Source organism: Cygnus olor, chromosome Z (assembly GCF_009769625.2).
Source record: "Cygnus olor isolate bCygOlo1 chromosome Z, bCygOlo1.pri.v2, whole genome shotgun sequence".
NCBI lineage: Eukaryota > Metazoa > Chordata > Aves > Anseriformes > Anatidae > Cygnus > Cygnus olor.
The window spans coordinates 71,312,737-71,328,955 of NC_049198.1; the positions used below are offsets into that span (position 1 = coordinate 71,312,737).

The 16,219-nt window shown below is 43.6% G+C and overlaps 1 protein-coding gene across 9 annotated transcripts in view; it reads right to left on the reverse strand.

The window, feature by feature from the left end:
- PALM2AKAP2 (PALM2 and AKAP2 fusion) overlaps window positions 1–16,219 on the reverse strand; it is a 253,654-nt gene that overhangs the window by 92,394 nt on the left and 145,041 nt on the right. For 7 of the 9 annotated variants that reach the window (XM_040540362.1, XM_040540360.1, XM_040540358.1 and 4 more), the window contains one exon: window positions 11,299–11,381. In XM_040540362.1, the coding sequence (XP_040396296.1) occupies window positions 11,299–11,381 (83 nt within the window). Of the gene's footprint in view, window positions 1–241; window positions 396–11,298; window positions 11,382–16,219 lie in introns of those variants that run through there. The other 2 variants (XM_040540368.1, XM_040540367.1) reach the window with 2 other exon arrangements.

Sequence of the window (16,219 nt, forward strand, 5' to 3'; positions counted from 1 at the left end):
CCCTCCCCGCCTTTCCCCTTCGCCTCCTCGCATTTCCACCGACCCCCGCGGACCCCCTCACCCCCCCTCCACGACGTGCCCTCCTCTGGCCCTCCCCCCCGCTCCCAAATACCCCCCAAAAACCCAGCATTTCCCCCTCCCCCCCCCCGCCCCCCCCCAAGACAACTTGCCGGAGCGGCAGCCCCCCCCTCAGCCGGACAGAAGGACGGACGGACGGACGGACAGACGCGCACACAGCTACCTCTCTCTCTTTCCCAAGCGCTCCCGCTCGCGCAGCGTGCACCGCCAGCCCCGGCACGTCGGGTCCCCTTCCTCCTCCTCCTCCTCCCCCTCCCCCTCCTCCTCCTCCTCCTCCTCCTCCTCCCCTTCCCTCCCTGCCCGCCCCCTTCGCCGACGCCAGGAAGAAGGGGGCCGCCCGCACCGTCCCGTCCCTCCCCGTCCCTCCCTGTCCCTCCCCGTCCATCCGCGTCCCGTCCCGTCCCGTCCCGGGGACGCCCCTCGCCCCCCACCCCCCCGCCTTCGCCCCCGTCCCTCCGTGCTCGGGTTACGCGGAGCTCTCCGGTTACGGGCGCCGCGGGGCCCCGGGGACGTGGGATGCTTCAGACCGGGCTTTAGGAACGTTTTCCTTACTTTTTTTTTTTTTTTTTTTTTTTTTTTTTTAATTTTTATTACCCCCCCGTCATTGCTTCTCCTGGCAGAGGAGTTGGGGTGTCTTACGTGGGTCTGTGTCTGTACACCATTCTGTACCCTTCACCATCCTTGATGCCCTCTTGAACACCTCCCTGTCCTAACAGATCCTTTTTGAGATGAAGAAACGTGCAGTATTTAAGATACAGTGTCACAGTGATGTTTTTCTCTAAATAGCTAATGTTTTTCAAGGAACCTCTGAGCACAGAGCTGATGTCTCTGTGAAACTGTCATAACCCGGAGATTTTGCTCCTGCCATGGCCAGCTCAGATCCCACCATTTTGCATGTGGATCACAATTGTTTTCTCCCCTTGTCTCATTTCACATTTACCTACGCTGAATTTCCTTTATTGCCCAGCCAACCTTACAGTGTCCTTGTGTCTTCCACAGTCTCTCTCCTTGTTAGTAACATAGGTAAATTAGTACCACTGGTAAACTCAGCTATCACTCCTTTCCCAGGTAAGATACAAGTATGCTGAGGAGCTCACGTCCCAGCACTGACCCTTGCAGACCCCCCTGCCACCCAGCACCTCCCTCCATTGTAAGAACTGGTCACTTATTCCCTTACTTTGCATTTTATCTTCTAACCAATTACTGAGCGATACCAGGGCTTTCCCTCGTGTTGCTATCGCTGCTTAGTCTCCTTAAAAGCCTTTGTTAACAGCCTTTTAGAAATCCAGTCTGATATGGAAATTAAATCACCCTTATCCACATTTTTGTTGACCCTTTCAGAGACCTCCAAGAGGTTTGTTTAAGACAGGACTATTACGGGAGCACTGTTGACTCTTCTCAGATAGATTGTATTAATCCAGGTGTCCTTTAGATATAACCCAATTAGCATCTCTATTTGCACAGCACAGCACAAGGTTTGCAAACTTAGTTCTCTGGAGCCTTTATTGAAGTTTAGTGTCACACTTGCCACCCTCCACTCTTCAGGTGCTGATGTTTTAACAGGGAGGTTACATGCCACTGTTGGTAATCCAGTACAGCATCCTTGGGTGAGAACTCAAGGACATGGATGCGCACACACAGGCACGTGTGATACCTGAACGCTGTGACAGTGAAGAAGGCTTATAACAAAAGCTATTGGTATAAGGAAATAGATGCATTTCCATATATATGCAACACTGCAGACCTGTAAGCTGATGTTATTAATGTAAGCAAGAGGCTATCTTACTAATTAACTACATGTAGCCATGACCCTCTTAGCAAATGTACGTGTCTGAAAGCAGACAAATTTTGGAACAGACGAAACCCCACCAAGGTCTTTGACCCAAGGAACTGTTTGCCATTCTACAGACCTGCAGCCATCTGCTTTCTCTCTTTCATACTTAGCTGTAAGGTCTCTGGGTCCCTTCTTTCGTGCATGGTTTTTACCTACCACTAGTGCACACTGGTGGGAGGAGGAAGGGAGACGGGCCCTGAGCAGGGCTGTTTCAGCTGCACCACCCAGGAATGCTCCTGGGAATGTCTGCAATTCAGTTACCTGTCCAAGGATGGGACTCCTACCCATTTCCATCCCGGACATGGTGCAGCTGTGCAGGGCACGTGCCAGAACCACAGCAAAGCTCTGTGCATCCTTGCACACCCTGCCACAGAGGGCCAGGAGTCTGTATTTATACACATAGGTGGGCAATCCAGATGGCACCATGGAAAGGGAGGAAAGGGAGCACTGGGGTGGCAGCTGCTTTGCACATGTGTTGCACAGGTCTGACCGCGCTTGTTGGGTGTTCAGAAACTTCAACTGCTGGAAACAGAATAGGCCAGTTACTGTGAGGGAGAGGTGGGGAAAACACATATTTGTTGAAGTTATATTTTTTTTTTTTTTAGTTGCAGAAGACTTCAGAACCAAGAAGAAGGGTCACCTTCAGGCCTCAGGAGCATAATTAAAATAAGAGTAGTCTGGTCTCATGCTTTCTGAAAGTCTTAGGTTTTGGAGACTGGCAGTATAAACAAAAATCTGTGACATTTAGAGCAGACAGAGATGTTACTCTGCAAAGGGGTGAGCTTTAGAGCTCTTCTTCCTGGGTTCCCACCTCCGTGCCCTTTTGTTCTAACAATTATTTTCTGCTCCTCTCCTGTTTACTGTCCTCAGACAGGACTGGGCTGAACTGCAGAACATAGTTTGTTCCATTGCATAAAGCATTATTGCTAATGACACTAAAGCAGTTCAAATTTTGGTTATTTTTTTTTTCTCTTATGTCAAGGATGCATTTACATAGTATTAATTAGGCAGCACATGATTAATATACCGCAGAGGAAGTCAAATGCTATTTCACTGTGTATATTATAATGAGTTTTGCCTATTGCTTCTAATTTGCATTTTTAGCAGTTACAGCAGCAGAAGAAAATAATGTCTTAAGGTTTTGTTTTAAATATGTATTTTGTTAATGCTCTGCAGTTCCATTTTACAGCATTATGGGCAGTTTCAGGTAGGGGGAAGAGAAGGAATTAACCTTTGCTAGAGTGCAGCCTTCCCTAAATTTTATTAAGTAGTTAAAATACCTTTTCCAAAATAATGAATGGCAAGATTAGCTGGTATTGTCCTGAAAACTCTGTAAATAGAAAAGGTATAAAGAGCAGCCATGTTAACCCAATGTTATTTTTGATGCTCAAATGATAGCTCCTTGCCTCTCAGGCCCCATGAACTGGAAAGGGACATGTCACCCTCTGGTTTACCCTGTTCCTCCTACAACAGCCAGCCAGCTGCATCTCAAGGCTGTTTTGAATACCTAGGAAAAAATGACTAAAACGGGGACTGGGATTAGAAGAAAGGAGAGAGAAATGGGGAGAAGAGACAGAAGCCGTATCCATATCTGCCCCTCCTGCTTTGCTCGGGAGGCTGAGAAGCTATTCAGGCCTTGCTTTGGGACTTTATCAGGGTATCAGTGTCCAGTGTCAGCGAGACAGGGTTTTTATTGTTACGCAATGAGCCCTCAAATGGAGAATAATTCAAAGGGGATGCCTCTTCTTATAAGGAAAAAATTCACTTTGTGCTGCTGTTTTACAGCCTGTTCTTGTTCTCTGTGAACTCCTAAACAAGCTGAGCAGAGTGCAGAATAAAGGAAGAGAAAGTACTCTGGTAATGATGCTGAATGTGCCGGGCGCTTTTGTAACACACATAAATGAAATGCAGTCCTGAGAGGTGATGCCTGATCTGGTAGCCTGCATGCTGAATCTCACTGAATATGAAAAATGAATTTTGCTTGGGATGAAGCTTTTTAAGCGTCTGAGGCTGGCAGTCAGAATTTGTGAGACTCGATTCTTTTCCCTTTCCCTGTGTTTCTTGTTATTTCCCTGACTGCAGAATAAGATGCAGATGAGCTGGAGGAGGGAATGCACTGACGTGCGGTAGTGTGTGTGAGATGAAAATGGAACTTGTGTGTATTCTCCGTGCATTTATAAAACTAATGAATGCAGAGATCCACCCGCCAGTTAGCAGAGGAGCTGTGGGAAATCTGGAGGTCACATTCACAAATGCTTTATATTCAGCATGGGGATGAAATGCTGAGTGTTACGGAGGCAGGGAACTGACTGGAGATCCCTTTTTTGTTCCTGGCATCACTGGTGCCCTGGGGTGTGACTGGGGCAGGTCACTGTCCCCTATTTGCCCATATGGGTCGATGAATTTTGGGACAGGGACTGCCTGCTGCTGGGTGTTCTCAGCACATAACGGGACCTCAGCAGTGGTTGGGGAGTTGAAGCACTAACGTAATATGAACTTAAAAATTATTTTCTGAAGTTATTCAGCTGACTAACAGGCTCATTTGCTCACATTTATTGTGTGGTGAAACAGCTTGGCAAGATCTCTATCGGCAGCTAGCTACGTGAGTAATCTCATTGACTTCAGTGCAACTCCTGGAGTGGGTAATGTTGTAGTATTGGCTCCTCAAACTGCTTTAGTCATCGCAGGCTTACAAACTGCATGCGTAGTAGTCCTGCCAGCACTCACCACACAGGGTAGTGCTTTTACTGAGAGCAGTGCTGTCACAGGAGTAATACCCAGTAGTAAGAGCCTGCATAGTCCACACCCACGTGAAAGGTGGCTCTGTTCTGCAGTTGTGGAGGCAGCTAAATTTCCCTGTCATCACGTCTGCTCCAACCCACGGGGACCACTAGCTCCCTGTCACAAGAGATCCACAGAAATACCCACTACCTGCGATGTCGTAAGGAAGAAAGGGCTTTGTTGCAGCTGCTGGGGATGCCGCTGCATAACTGACTTATGGCTGTCCCTCCTGCTTGTTGAAAACGCAGTCATTGCAAATCCGGGGCTGTATAGCTCCACTTAGAGTCCTTCACAGCGTTTCCCCAGCTAATGTCTCTGCTTTGATTACTCCCGCCTTGTCTTAGTCCTTTTGTGCCCTTTTCCACAATAGCCCCTGTTTCTTTTCCCTACTGTGGGGGAAGAAACCCTTTCATTCTGCTCCTTTTCCACAGTGCAGAAAAAAATCCCATTCAGTGGTATCCCTCGTTATTCTACAAATCCCTCTTTCAAGCCTGCTTCATCAATAACACCAACACAAGGCAGTCCTGAAGGATGTCTGCACTTGTCCAGCTTGCCTGGTTGAGCCTGAACATCCTCAGGGGTAAGTAGTGTGTCTCTATGGATTTTCTGAATTACTGCATGCACAGGAAGAGCCATATAAATATGACACTGCTTCTTACCCCAGCAAAACATGCTCAACATTATATCAACTGCTGGGAAAATTTAATCACAAACCACAGTATTTCAATGGCTATGTACTGTTGCTTATTGTTCCTCCAGCTAAACAGGATTAGCAAAAAAGATTTAAAGAGCAATTATTATTTTAGAAATAGGGAACCTTTGTAACTTTTCTGTACTGTACTTGAATAGCATATCCTAACAAAGGGCATTTGTTTGGGAGCTAAAGATCTTGATCTGAAGCCCAGTGGAGTCTCTTCCACTGCATTCAGCGAGCTTTGGATTAAGTCCTTTCTGAGGAACAGATGCAGGGTTTTATTCACTACCACTAGAACAATAAAAATGACAAGACAAAGAATAAAGTTGTCTACAGAGAATAAAGCCGTGTTGTCCCGCAGCAGCTTAAATACATTAGACTCTATAGTTAAAAGCCAGTTCTGTGGAGTTAGTAAAAACTCTGTGGAGCAGTAAAATTATTTGTGTAGCCCATTCACAAAATATACAGTGCAGAAATGTTTAAATATCTCTGCATAAACACCCAAACACAGTGTATTTCACTGAGTCTTCAACTTCTCAGTATTTGCAAGGGCTGAGTTATAAATGCAGCCATAAATTCCAGTTGTGCAAACAGAGATAACGCAGAAATAGTTTGTTGCCATTAATCACCAAAACTGCAGAGGGGTAGAGAGAACTGTCAGTTTTTAATGCCACAGTTCTTATACGGACCCAAAGTGTTTACTGAGACCTGGACTAGAGACAGACTTTCCTTTAGCAGGTTTATCTCATTCAACATAATGATTTCTTATCTGGCCAGCAGATGTTATCAAAATGTAAGCAACAATGAGCGTTGACAAGTAGAGACATTTGCCCCGTAGGGAAAACTGGGCCAGAGTCACCCCAGGAAAAAGTCCGAAAGGGGAGATAAGCAACAGTGGCAGACACAAGAGGCTAGATTGAAGTAAAAAGTGGCAGCAAACTGGAAAAAAAAAACTAGCAGAAACTAAGCCAGGTAGGGAGCTGGGATTTGCAGCGGAGACAAAATACAAGGGGAAGCTGATCAGAGGCTTTTGAGAGACAGACAGTAAAAGCAGCAGACAAAACAGGCTGTTTTTTTTTAAAACACTGAATGGATTTATGTAAAAAGTAGAAATCAGAGAGGAGTCTGGGTTATAGGAGGTTGCAGTCATAGCAAAACAGACCCTTGTGATGAGCAGGAGAGACAGGTGGATTGTGGAAGAACTGAGGAACTGAAATGATCTTGTGCCAGAAAGTATGATGAGCAGAAAGGGACATTACACAAAACATTTGTACAAGCAAAGAAAGAGGGGAGTCAGAAGTTGACTAATAATATTACACAAAAACAATTTCTGTAACTATTAAAAATAATACCATTTAAATTTTACTTGCTCTTATTTGAAATGCTTCTGGCTTTTTCAGTACACAAGTAACGGCCTCAGAAAAAAGTCAACATTCTTAATCCCCATACACTTAATAACCAGGCAAAGCCAACACGATGCTTACGCCAGTTCTAAACATTAATTAGTGCAGAAAGGCACATTTTGTCATGCCATCTTCTCTTGCACTGTTGTCACAGGTGTGTCCTGATAATTATGGAGAAGAGAAATCCTTCTGCCTCTGCTTTTACTCCCACACGGGCAACCCTACCAGCCTCTGTGGACTGAAATCCCTATCATGTAGAAGAGCCGCAAGGATTTCTTGCCATACTCCTAATGTTTCCACTGTTATGATGCTACTTCCTTAATGGGCACTTCTGTGAATTCATTACATTTTTTAATCTCATGAGTTTTGCATGTTAATGTTCAAGTCTTCAGCAGATCAGCTGCCTTCTCCAAAAGTTTTTGTAGCCCTACTCATATCAGAGGCTGGATGCTTGCTCCTCTGGTTGGGTGACACCACTGGAAATCATCAGGTGGGAAAACCAAGCCCACCTGTAGATCCTTAGAAAGTCACAGAGAATTGGATAATGTTCAAAGATTTCCCCCCCAAACCTCAAATCAAAGTATCCTAGTTTGATAAAGATCTGCCCTTGAACTCCCAAGGGAAGAAGCCCAGTGACTAAACCCGTGACTGGGCTGAAGGACTTACTGTCCCTGCAGTAAGCTGGGGTCACAGCTTCATGTCATTTTCCAGTCATCAGAAGTGAAATCATGCAAAATGAAACTGTAATGAGATGTATAAGACGAGCTGATTATGGGCCTGCTAACTAAAAATACATGATGTTCTGTGTAGAAGTCTTGCTCTGCACTATGAAACTGCTGTGCATTTTGTTGTCTGACTCAAATACTGCTTGAGCAGGCAATCTTATTTGTCGTTGGGAATGAAGCTCAGTGGGCACGTTTCACACAGCTGCCACAGCGTGACGGTCTTGTTACCTGCCTCTGACAGCTTCCAGGCAGAGCCACATGCATAAAATTACAATGCCAGAGGTCAAATGCAATGGCTGAGATCTCTTGGAATGAGTGACAGTCCCTTGGCTTCCCTGACCAGTGCTGTCTGCCTTGGTCATGATATGAAGATGTAGTCAAGAGCAATTAGCAAAGGCCATAATTGCAAGTGAACTCATAGCCATGTGCTTGTACACACAGCTCAGTAACTCAGAGGGATCCTCCTATCCGTTACCCAGCCTGAAGTCCAGGCAGGAACCTGGCCTGTGACAACCAGGGCTGGCAGGAGCCAACCAGGGAAACCTTTGCCCACAGAAGAAGGATGATTATATTCCTTCAAACTGGCCTGTCCCTTGGATTTTTACGATATGAACACCTCTGAATTTCAGCAGCACACCCCTGTGCTTGGCATGGCAGCAAGATACATCCTTAACTGCCTGGGGTCTTGGAGTGGGGGATATAGGACCATGCAGGTTTGCAAAGATGACTGAGTGGTTTTGTTCTTCGGTTTCACAAGCTTCAGACAGATATACCATGCAGAAAGAACACCTCACAGGCCCCTATTAAACTGCTCTCAAGTGCCAAAAATATCAAAGCCTCTGCCATTTTCAGTTATCTGCAAAATCTGAGGCCACAGTGCTTCTATGGCAGGGGGATTAAAGGGAGGATGAGGGGAAGGAGTTGTACCCTTGATATGTTTGGACTTTTTTGTTTTGATTTGTTTTGTTTTTAAGCAGTTGCCCAGCAAAATTAATTAATCTTTCCAGAGTTTTCTAGACTCACTTAGGTTCTTTGGTGATAAAATCTTTCATAAAACTAATGAAAGAGCAAATTGAGGTTCTCTATCTCTGATAAAACACTCCAGCAAAAGAGCAGAATCCATTTTACTGCATGACAAATTCTTTCAACATACACCTAACCCTGTTTAATAGTCATAAAAGTTTTGTTGAAATTAGGAGTTGTTCACCAAGACAACCTCCCAAACTCCTGTACGACAGTGTTGCAGAGAATCCAAACGGTGTATACATGTGTCATCTTCCTTGTTACCATTCAGCAGTAATGATGGTGGAAAAATAAAGAAAAACAGCTGCAGTTTATGCTACTCCTACACATGTACACTTTTTTTTTTTTTTTTGATTAAGAGCTACAGGAAAGGCTCAATAATACAGTACATGGTATTCTCAACTCCAAAAGAGCTGGAAGCACAACAAGGATGTGTTTTAGACACAACCATGAAGAAGCAGCATTTTGCTATTTAAAGGAAAAAAAATGAAGAAACATTGGGAACCCCAAGATCATTCATAAGCATTGCATTTTTCAATGACAGTCCCATTTTGGCTGGTTCTGAGCACACTACGAGCAGTGCCTCTTTGGAAGGAGCATATTTTTCCTTTCTTATAATAAAGAGTATTACTTGGCATCATGACTAGCATCAAGTGTAACATCTGTTTATTGTTTATCCTCTTTGAGACCCATATCATGCCCTTACTGGTGATGAACATCATTATCTACAAGATATCTACTATCTACAAGAGTTTTCTATGCTTTATCGAAACCTATGCTGTTACTATTGACTTGAACCTTGCAGTCAAGAGTGCAGTCAGGAGCTAGGTTGCTTGTTAGTAGCCTGTAGAAGTTGAAGTGAACTTTGTGATGGCCTGGATCTCCATGTGGAGTAAGCAGACAGTTGAAAGTAACAAAGAAGTACTGATTTTTGTTTGCTGATTTCTATTAGCTGAGAATCTACTTTCTTTTAGTATCATAAAAAAATATTGCGACTAGATCTGCTTAGATTCTTTTCAGGGTTAATCTAAAATTGATACTTTTCTTGCATGAAAATGTCACTGCCTGTTTGACTGTCTAACAATAGGAAGGATAATTGTCTGGGGATTTTCTCTCTCAGCAATTTCAGGCTTGGAAGAGAAGTTTCTATCCATATGCTCTACATTGTCTTTGCCTCAAAAATCAAGCTTTTCCCTTCCACGAATTGTTATCAAGTCATTGATAGTTTCAGTGCTTCAGCTTGTGCTATGACCAAATTCATTTTCTTCCATGCTGGTGAGGATACTCTCATGGTCTTTATTGACTTTCTCGTGCTAGCATTTACCAGATTCTGCTCACGCTGCATCACTAGTAACACTGAGTCAGCCTCCCTCCTGAAAACTTCTGCCAGTAAGCCTCCTCCTGCAGCAGGGGGGCTTTATTAAAAATTGCAACCTCTTTTCTAAAACTAAGAAGAAATCAATGCAAAGTCAGATGTTGTTATATACTCCCCAGCACTGGAAGTACTTTGTTATTAAAACAAATTGCATTCCAAAGTCATTGAAATTTTTTTCCTCCTTTTACTTAAATATGACCTTAGCTTCAGCCAGAGAACATTAGGGGCTGACTCAAGCCTAGCTCAGAGATTTGCCAGCACATTGTACAGCTTCTGCTTGCCATGCTCAAGCTGCCGTGAAGCAATATTGCACTGAGCAAAGCACTAGTAGTCACCAGTGCAACATATCTGGGAACGCCCATGCAAGTCCACGCTCCAACAGCAGTAGGAATGATTTACATATCTGATTTAATAAAACATGCAAGTTTCATTTTGACTGCTTTGAATTATCAGTTTGAACCTTACTTTTATTGCTTATGTGGTAAGTTATTTGCCTAAAGAAAGGTGGATTCTCACGGACTGGCACCCGTCATGACATACTGGTTTGCTGCTCTGTATAGAGTTAAACTTAAATTTGCTAGTTGTATTTGACAGCCAAGAGAAAGAAATTCTGTGCTCTATAGTCTATTCTAAATTGTTAAGAAGATTTATTGAGTTTAATAGCCTATGGTATTCCTGATTATGACTTTAATTTAATTTAAAGAAATGTAAAAGGTTAAAGTAAATGTAGGCATTAATGTGGACTATGTATATCCAAGTTTGATTCCTAACATAAAAATCCAGTTTATGATAACAAATTGATGAACAGTTTTTAGTTGTTTTTGTCTTTAGCTGCACGTGCTTCATGCTCAGCTGTGCCAGCAGCCCTGATGATGTACATCTTGGCCCTGTAGGAATTCACACTGCCCATTCACTCCCTTTCTACTCCCAATATTTTTCTTAGAAATTCATCTGCTGCTTTAAAAACACAAGAGCTGAATGCAATCATGCTGAGAATAACAAAGAAAAAAGAAACAGCTGCATCACACCTTTCCCACTAAAACCACTTGTTTCCATGTGTCACCCGACCACAGTAGGCTTCTAGGTAAGGACAGCCTCTCTGTGTGTGCATTTCTCAGACATTTGCCCTCCCCATGCTGACGAGTTGCTTGTATGCAGGTTTCCAGGACACTAGGCTTTCAGATGCTATGGAAAAGACCCAGCAGCAGCAAAGGGAATGCAGTTTACAGTGATGGGATCTGCTCTGTGAAGTGCCCCCACCATGACAATCTCCTTCACTGGAAGATGTGACCCATGCCACCAAGTGCCAGATGTCATGAATGTTTTCTCTGAGCACAGCACAGATCCCTGTGCTTCCCACAAAGATGTAGTGAGAGGCGACTTACCCCTGCCCTTTCCTCAACTTCAGGGCTTTCACAGGAGCACAGTCCCTGCGGGTCACTCGGCGGCATGTCCATTCCTCTTGCACCTACGAAACCAAAGACATTTTATTTCCCATGGGACAATGTGCACATCTGAGAGTCTGCTTTGTTTTGTGACCATTTCTACCAGCAGTGCTCTGTTACCAGCCTGCTCCCTGCTCCCTGAGGGGGTGGGTGGTAAGACAGCTCTACCTGCCAGGTCTTGCCCTCACACTCCCAGGGAGCTCTGATGGACACCAGATTGGTTGCTCTGCACTCACCTCTGTAGACATGCTCCAGATGTGCCTGTGCTCATCCCATCCCATCCCATCCTATTCCATCCCATCCCATCCCATCCCATCCCATCCCATCCCATCCCATCCCATCCCATGCTGTGGAGAAGACAGAGGATTTTCCAGCCTTTCTGTGTATCCTAAAGAAAGGAAAATTAAGAGTATCTAGGAGCTTAACTAAGATCATCTAATTAGTGAACACCATTAGATTGGCAGCCAGGCATTAGCCACCACTAATCAGATGAGGTTGCAGGCACAGCTTGCAGGCCATGGTGTGGGCAGCCTATGAGTCCCATCTGGAAGAGGAACCTCTGCAATTTTATTTCTACATCAAGCTTAAGGCCTGAAGAGGAAGTTAGGAATGTATCAATGTATCTGCTGATTTCACCTCCAGGGACAAGCTTGGTAAAGTAAAGGTAGCCACAGACTGCTGCTTAATTGCTTTTGGATTTTCCACAACAATGTCAGTAACTACAATAAGACATGGTGGATTAAAGTCAGGTTAAATAGCTTGATGTTCACTAAATTGTGAAATAAAATTACAGGGGCTACGGATTCTCCTCTGTACAGACTAAGGGTGTATAAGGATTTATACATCATCCCTGGTAGCACTGTTGAATGAACACCTTCACGCTGAGCATATGCGAACAATGTGCCTTGTGCTACCACAGCACTGTATGCACTTTCTAAATTTGAAATACTTCCCAAGTAATAACACAGTTTCAAATGGCTCTGCAGTCCTTGGTTAACACACAGATACTCCTGCCCTCTGCTGCTACTTCACACTGTAATCTTCAGCGTCTCTCTAAAAACCACTGGTGGTTTTGTATGCTCCTCAGTTGTGTTGTGATTACTTATGCAAAATAATCTTTGCATCAGTGATGCCCTTTGCTTATCTGTTGCTCCAGCGATCAGCAGCACACACTGACACTGCTAGCCTGAGATATAGTTGTTATATGACCTGTGGTTACACGAACACACTGACCACACACCTGGTCTTCCTTTCTTTCTTTCATGGGCTTCTCTGTTTTTGGCAGCCACAAAGAGACATCTTTTCCTCTGGGGGAAGGTTATCAAAAATGTCAGTGCAACTTATGTACCAAAATACTGTAGGTGCCTTGAAATTATTTCAGCAGAGGTTCTTTGGACCTGAACCCTTCCCTTCCCATATGCTGAGCTGTGGTGTCTGTGTGGCTCACAGAGCCAACAGGTGGCCTCTAGCTGGGTTTGAAGACTAAATTTAAATGTGTGAAAGTGCATAATAATGAGACTGGGAGTTGTTTTGTTTTTTTCTTGTTTTGATCTCAGCATTCTGGAGAACTCCACAAAGCCAGCGGTTCAATCCACTTCATCACAAGATTCATCCCTCTTTAGCATTCATCTCTGCTGTGATGCCCCTGGAGCACTGCTGCTTTGGAAGTGGTACTGCAAGAAAGGTATCTACTCTTTTTTTTTCTTTTTTTTCTGTCTTTTTTTTTTGTCTTTTTTTTTTTGTCTTTTTTTCCCTGCTAACTGTTTATTTATTCATTTCCAGCTCACTTTGATAGCCTTGTTCATGCTGTGCAGGCTAGGCTAATCTCAGGCCAAAAGGATCCTCCTTCCTATATGTCCATAGAGCATTTTAGCATGACTCTGATTCTCTACTGATAGCTGTATACTCCTGCTATACAAGCAGAGATGTAAACAGAGTTGTGTGCCCTTTTTTAACACCTCACAAAAGAATCTCTTACTGTTAGTCCCCTGTATGTCCTTTTCTGAAGTGTATTTGGAAATACTGAACCTTCAGCATTTTGTCCTTATGCATTATTGCAAATATCCTAAATGTCGTTATTGCTATGTTTGCATTAGCAAGTAGCTGTGCAGTAGGTGTATGGATCAGAGTATGGGGGCAGTGGGTGCTGCAGTCTCGATACATATACTGCAAATATTTCTGAGATTTAGTCTGATTCCCTGATTTAATGTCATACCAGATTTAGTCTGATTCCCTGGACTGAGTGTTACCACAATTCCTGAAGGACTAATGCTTGATTCGAATATTTGTGTTTCCACTAGAGTTTGGAGAGTAGTATTTCATGTGTCCCTGGAGAAGAGTTTCTGATTCAATTTCCTCTAAAAGCACTCTCTCCTGTGACTCAACACTATCATCACCCTGTGTGAATCACTTCCCTTTTGAACCAGTCATAAGTATGTTTGAGGAAGAGGGAAGAATTCACTGAAAAGCTTGCTGTTGTTCTCAGCCAAAATGCTAATGTAGATGCAGCCTATGCACACAAAATAAAGGACAGTCTGGTGATCTGCGTGCTAAATGGGTATGTGTACTGTCTAATTTCACACCTGTGTCATAACCAATGTTCTGCATAACCTTTGGTAGGTGCTGTAATGGACTTAATTTTCCACTGATATGATCCATTGATATGGCAACACATGAAAGATTAAAATGAGAGCATTACGTCAGTAATACATGTATGTAACAAGAAAAAAAAAAAAAAGAGTAATGAAAGTCCAAGGTCTAGAAACTAACACACGTAAGAAAATGATAGATTTCCCGCAAATTTCACAAACTTCCAAATACTATAAGCCTCAGTAGACTTCACATCTACTGCCTGTATTTGGTGATAGGCCACAGTGAGGACCTGTGTCTCAGTTTGCATGAAGAACAGAGCAATTTGTTAATCACCCCTTGATTAAAGAAAAATCCTAAGCATCCTTTGACATGTTGTAATGGCTGCACATAGTAGTTGTTCATGCTGCCATTAGCAGAGCTAAAGTTTTACATCTCTCTTCGTCTGCACAGCAAAGATGGAGTAACTCAACCAGAACAGCTGCAGGGCAGCCCCATCAGCACTATTTGGGGCTCAATGGCTTTTCATCTATCTCTGTGCACACTAGCTCCAGTTCTGTGTAACGCTCTGCTGAGTTATTTGTTTCCTTTTATTTGCTGTTGATTTCAGCTGTGAATAGGGTTTGATGGAGGACAGGAATTTAACAATGAAGAGGACTGTACAATAGGACAGGAATGAAGCTGAGCTAACAGTTCTTTTCCTTAAGAGACATACCCATGCCAACCTGGTAGAGAAATCAAGGGGCAGCTACTGAGAAAGAATTTGGGCTGGGCCATCAGCTAACCCGCATAAGCCAGGAAAGGAAGCAGCAGATATTGTCAAGACAGGAAGATGATGTTTGAGTGTAAGAGACAGATGCCCATTCCCTGGTGATGGGGTTGGCCATGGGAGTGAAGAATGTAGATGAAAAACAGAAGTATTTCTAAGAGATCTGGAAAACTACTGTGTACCCATTGCTCCTAAGAAGCAAATGGAGACTGTAGCAGTTGTTTTTTTTTTTTTTTTTTGAATTACAGTTCTTCATGGCCAGCCCTGAGACCGTGGAGGAAGGACTCTCCCTTGGTTAGCTGAGTCCTGGGGCAGTACACTCAACTCAAGAGGGCTTGCTTAATTCTGCCTCAGTCTGTCAATGTCTTTGGGTTTCTGCTCTACTCCATTAGGGTCTGGAGAAAGAAAAGAAACCTTAAAATGCAATTCAACTACTAAAGCATGTGAAATTGCTACAAGGGCACACAACCTCCTTAGAAAATATTTATGAATTGACAAATGTAAATAAATAAACAAATAAATAAAAATAAAAAATACTAAACCCAAACAACAAAAACAAAAACAGAAACCACAGATTGAAGTTCTTAATTTTGCTGTTTGTTTCAGCACCTGAGAGCTCTGTGCTATGCTTTCAGGGCATAGACTCCACTTCTGTGTCTTTAAGCTGGTAGGAGGCAACCTCCAGCCCTGTCCCATACAACTGCTAACTCAGGGGCAGGCTGTATCCATCCGCAGCCTGGCATCCTACATCTTCCTGCAAAATAAACCAACCAGCAGTTGGTGCAAGTTATGAAGGGATAGGTTGTAGCGTAAGAGCAGCTAATCAGGGAACTTATTTAAGAAGAGGATTTGTCTCCTTAAAGGAAAAGGTAGATAAAGCACTTACGAGTATTCACCAGGAAAACACCTGCAGTGACTGAATCATACTAAATCAAGCCTCCTTCATTTCATACATTATATTCATTTATACCTGCTATGAAAGGTTAGTGCGTAGTCAAATGTTCACTTGCAAAACAGCTGCAGCTGTCTAAGATGTATTATTCTCTTCAGGTTATTTGTGGGAGCAGAGCCAGATTATTTGTGGGAGCATGTTCAGTGTCTTTCAGTGCCAAGGAAAGTTGCACACATGCACAAAAAAGATATTTACTGCTCCTAGTTTGGACTTCACCTCCTGGAGCGTACTGCCATCTCAGCTCTACTGCAGTCTGCTGCTCACCAGATTGTGCCCTGCCCTTGCCAGACTGGAAGGAAACAGGCCAGCTCCAACCACACAAATCCCAGATCACCACTAAACTGGCCCATTTGGTCTTGAAGAGGTGAGGGGTGGGATTCATTAGAACAACTGTTTTCACTTTACTCAAACCACAGGGATTCCTGTTGTTTCTCTGTCTTTCAGTTAGATTCAACTTGTCATTAAAAACTAAAACTAAATTATGTCCTCATGTTGCTATCTTGGCAATGTCCATCTAAGCCAGCAGACAGATGCCATGTTAAACTACAAAG